Source organism: Triticum urartu, chromosome 2A (assembly GCF_056163025.1).
Source record: "Triticum urartu cultivar PI428250 chromosome 2A, HENAU_Tu73, whole genome shotgun sequence".
Classification (NCBI taxonomy): Eukaryota; Viridiplantae; Streptophyta; class Magnoliopsida; order Poales; family Poaceae; genus Triticum; species Triticum urartu.
In genome coordinates, this window is record NC_141874.1 from 378,284,923 (window position 1) to 378,289,627 (window position 4,705).

Here is a 4,705-nt window from a genome sequence, read left to right on the forward strand (position 1 = left end):
TTGATAATAACAGGTAATAGGTACTATCTCAACTACTTCCCAAACCCACAATTTAATTAGATTGTAATCATGCAATGTGTGAGGATTGATCTAATGCAATAAAAACTGGGTAGTAGGAGGTATGATCAAAGTGTTACTTGCCTTGTTAATGATCCGCGAAACCTAGTGATTCGAAATAGCAAGCGGCGCACTCCGGGTACTCTATCACAAACAAACAAGCATACGATAAGTACTCAACTAATGCATAGGTAAAACTCAAATAAGGGATCTAACCAAAAAGTTCAACCTAAGAACTCCGGTTGGCAAAAAGAATCAAATCGAACGAAGCAACGAAAGACAAACAGCAAAAGAAACAAGCTTCGTTTACTATTCTGGATCTAGGGCAATTTTTACAGTGGCAAAAACTTGTTTGAGTTGGTTAAACGGAGAGAGTGTATCGAGACGAAACTCCAGGCGCTTGAATAGCCTGATTCCGATAAACAAGCGAAAAGATATACTAGAATGAAAAACGGATCAGGAATCGCGATCAGAAAAATCACGGATTAAATCCGAGAAAAAGAAAAACGACGAACAGATTAACGAACGAACGTTCGTTAACTGGATCTAATCGAAGAACACGTTCGTTAAAATGAACGAACGGGCGAACGCTCGCTAAAAAAATAAACCAGAAAAAACCGACCTATTTAAAAAAACGAAACTAAAAAACCGAACAAAACCGATGGAAAACCGATCGGTTTTTCGAGAAAAACCGGCGGCGCGAGGTCTACCTTCGGCGACTCCGGCAAGCGGCGGCGGCGGTGGCGGGGCAGCGGGGTGGCGCGGGGCGAGGCGGTGGCGGCGCGGAGGCGGCGGCGGCGGGGCTAGGGTTAGGGTTTGGGGGCGGGGCGGGGCGGCTTGGGCTGGCTCAGGCCTCGGGCGACACTATTTAAAGGCCCGGCCAGGCAGAGTCCTGGCCGGTTACGGCCCAAAGTCGGTTCGTATTTTTTTTAAAGTTATGCTCCGAAAAAAACAAAAGGAATACTAAACGGACTCCAAAAATCCTGAAATAAAATTTTCCCGGCTTCTAAAATCAAGCCGCACAGGATGAACATTTATTTGGGGCCTAAATGCAATTCTGAAAAATGCACATATTTCCTAAATTCAAATAAAATAGCAAATAAAACCAAAATAAAATATTATTTGATTTTTTTATTAAATCCTCAATATTTATTTAGTTTGGGAAAGTCATTTTATTCCCTCTCTCATATTTTGATAACAGAAATAATTGAAGATAAAATAAATAAAATCAAATGATCCTATTTTCAAAATTTGAGAAAACTCAAATATGAAAATAACGAAATCCCCAACTCTCTCCGAGGGTCCTTGAGTTGCGTAGAATTTTCTAGGATCAACCAAAATGCAGTAAAAAATGATATGCAAGGATGATCTAATGTATAACATTCCAAATTGAAAATTTGGGATGTTACATAAAAATAAAAATACCTAGACATACAGTAAAAATAGCCCTACAGCTATAAACTACAGGAACACTAGTTCCAACACTAATACAGTTTTGTAAAATAATTTTGATGCAATAGGCCACTCAAACAGCAATAAAACAATCAGATAAAATACTTTGGAGATTAAGAAAAATACCAGAACATATCAGATGAACTGGAAATAATATTCTGGACAATATGAACATTTTTTAAAATAGGGGAGAAGTCATGTTATCTCCACTCCAAATAAATTGCATTTTGTTGCATAATGATTTGAATATTCTGAAAAAGCAAATAATGCAATAAAATATGAGGTGCATATGAATGATCTATTAACATCCTAATTTAGGAAAATTGAGATGCTACAAACCTACCCCCCCCCCTTAAGATGAATCTCACCCTCGAGATTCGGGCTGGCTACCAAATAGGTGTGGGTGATCCTGCCTGAGATCTTCCTCTCGTTCTGAGGTAGCTTCCTCCTCGATGTGATGATCCCACTGAACCTTGCATAACTTAACTTTCTTGGTGCGAGTAACTCTCTCTGTTGTGTCCAGAATCTTAATAGGCTTCTCCTCATATGTCAAATCACTCTCCAACTGAATTGCCTCAAGTGGCATTGTGTCCCCCAATGGAACATCCATCATCTCTGCATGGCACTTCTTCAACTGAGATACATGAGACACATTATGAACTCTAGACAAAGATTCTGGCAGCTCCAGCTGATAAGCTACCTCTCCTCTACGCTCCAAAATTTTGTAAGGCCCCACAAAACATGGTGCTAACTTTTTGATTCCAAACCTCTTAATTCCACGAAGTGGTGAAACTCTAAGATATGCACGATAGCCTACCTCATATGTCACCTCCTTACGATTTGCATCTGCATAACTCTTCTGTCTAGGCTGTGCTATCATCAGTCTGTCACGAATCAACTTGACCTTCTCCTCAGCATCTCTGATCAAGGCTGGTCCAAAGAACTGACGCTCTCAAACCTCATCCCACATCAATGGTGTCCTACACTTTCAACCATACAATACCTCAAATGGTGCCATCTTCAGATTAGCTTGATAAATGTTATTATATGAGAAATCTGCATAAGGTAAATTATCATCCCAACTGGACCCATAGTCCAAAGCACAAGCTCTCAACATATCCTCCAAAATCTGGTTTACCCTCTCTGTCTGCCCATCTATCTGTGGATGGAAAGTTGTACTGAACTCCAGCTTGGTGACCAAGGATTCATGCAACTGATGCCAAAATTTGGATGTGAACTGAGTACCTCTATCAGACACTACCTTCCTTGGAACTCCATGCAGACAAACAATTTTAGACATATAAATCTTTGCTAACTGAGCACTGATATAAGTTATCTTTATCGGGATGAAGTGAGCAACTTTAGTCAAACGATCAACAACTACCCAAATAGAATCATAACCTGACCGAGTCCTGGGTAGACCTGTAATAAAATCCATACCAATCAAATCCCACTTCCAATCAGGTATATGCAATGGCTGTAACAAACCTGCTGGTCTCTGATGTTCTACTTTAACCCTCTAGCACACATCACATGTTGCAATATATCCAAATATTTCCCTCTTCAGGGTAGGCCACCAAAATCTTTCCCTCAAATCCAAATACATCTTAGTATTACATGTGTGAATAGAATAAGGTGAATAATGCACCTCCTGAAGAATCAACTTCCTGATATTTGTATCTTGAGGTACACAAATACGCTTTTCAAACCATATGGCCCCATGTTCATCCTCATGGAAACCTTCTGCTTTACCTTTAACCATATTCTGTTTTATCTCAGCAATCTCCTTATCACCCTTTTGAGCTTCTCTGATCCTGTCAAGCAAAGTAGGCTTTACCTCAAGTGTTGCCAAATATCCCTTAGGAACCATCTCCAACCCGAGATTCCTGAACTGCTCACATAACTCGGGTGGCATATTATCAATATTAATTGCATTAGCATGGCTCCTATGACTCAATGCATCAGCAACAACATTAGCCTTACCAGGATGATACTATGCATTCAAATCATAATCCTTAATGAGCTCCAACCATCTCCTCTGCCTGAGGTTCAAATCCTTCTGAGTAAAAATATACTTCAAGCTCTTATGATCAGTAAATATATCACAATGATTACCAATAAGATATGGCCTGAAAGTTTTCAATGCATGCACAACTGAGGCTAACTCCAAATCATGTGTAGGATAATTATGCCCATGATTCTTAAGCTGGCGTGAAGCATATGAAACAACTTTACCTTCCGGCATCAAAACACTCCCAAGTCCTTGACGAGAAGCATCACAATATACCTGGAAGTCCTTATGTATATCCGGCAGAGTTAAGACTGGTGATGTAACCAAACGCTGCTTCAATTCCTGAAAACTGGCTTCACATTCATCATTCCAAACAAATTTCTTCTCCTTCTTCAACAATTCAGTCATAGGCTTTGCAATCTTGGAAAAGTTCTCAATAAACCTCCTGTAGTAACCTGCAAGGCCCAGAAAGCTGCGAATCTCTCTAACTGACGTAGGTGTCTCCCACTCTGTAACTGCAGCAACCTTAGATGGATCAACGACAACTCCATTTCCTGACACAACATGTCCAAGGAAAGCTACCTCATCCAGCCAAAACTCACATTTGCTGAACTTGGCATACAACTGATGTTCCCTCAATTTCTCCAATACCAAATGCAAATGTACCTCATGTTGTTGCTTATTCTTGGAGAACACTAATATATCATCAATGAAAACAACCACAAATTTATCCAACAACTCCATAAACACCTTGTTCATCATATTCATGAAGTATGCAGGAGCATTAGTCAATCCAAATGACATAACAGTATATTCATACAACCCATACCTCATAGTAAAAGCGGTCTTTGGAATATCTTGCTCATGAATCTTCAATTGATGATAACCAGAACGAAGACCAATCTTAGAAAAACACAGTAGCTCCCTCCAACTGGTCAAATAGATCATTTATCATGGGCAAAGTATACTTATTATTAATGGTTACATCATTCAAAGAACGATAATCAACACACATCCTCAAAGTCCCATCCTTCTTCTCCACAAACAAAACTGGAGCTCCCCAAGGTGATGAACTTGGGCGAATAAATCCTTGTGCATGCAATTCTCTTATCTGCTTCTTCAATTGCTCCAACTCTTGAGGAGGCATTCTATACGGTCTCTTTGCAATAGGTCCAGTGCCTGGTA

The 4,705-nt window shown here is 39.9% G+C and overlaps 1 protein-coding gene across 1 annotated transcript; it reads right to left on the bottom strand.

Moving 5' to 3' along the window:
* Positions 1-1,873: 1,873 nt before the first annotated feature.
* Positions 1,874-3,379, bottom strand: LOC147985177 (uncharacterized). Its single transcript, XM_087541452.1, has 3 exons — positions 3,158-3,379; positions 2,513-2,722; positions 1,874-2,143 (listed from the first exon to the last, which is right to left on the bottom strand). The coding sequence occupies exons 1-3, from the start codon at positions 3,377-3,379 to the stop codon at positions 1,874-1,876; spliced, it is 702 nt and encodes a 233-aa protein (XP_087397578.1).
* Between the last annotated feature and the right edge of the window lie 1,326 nt (positions 3,380-4,705).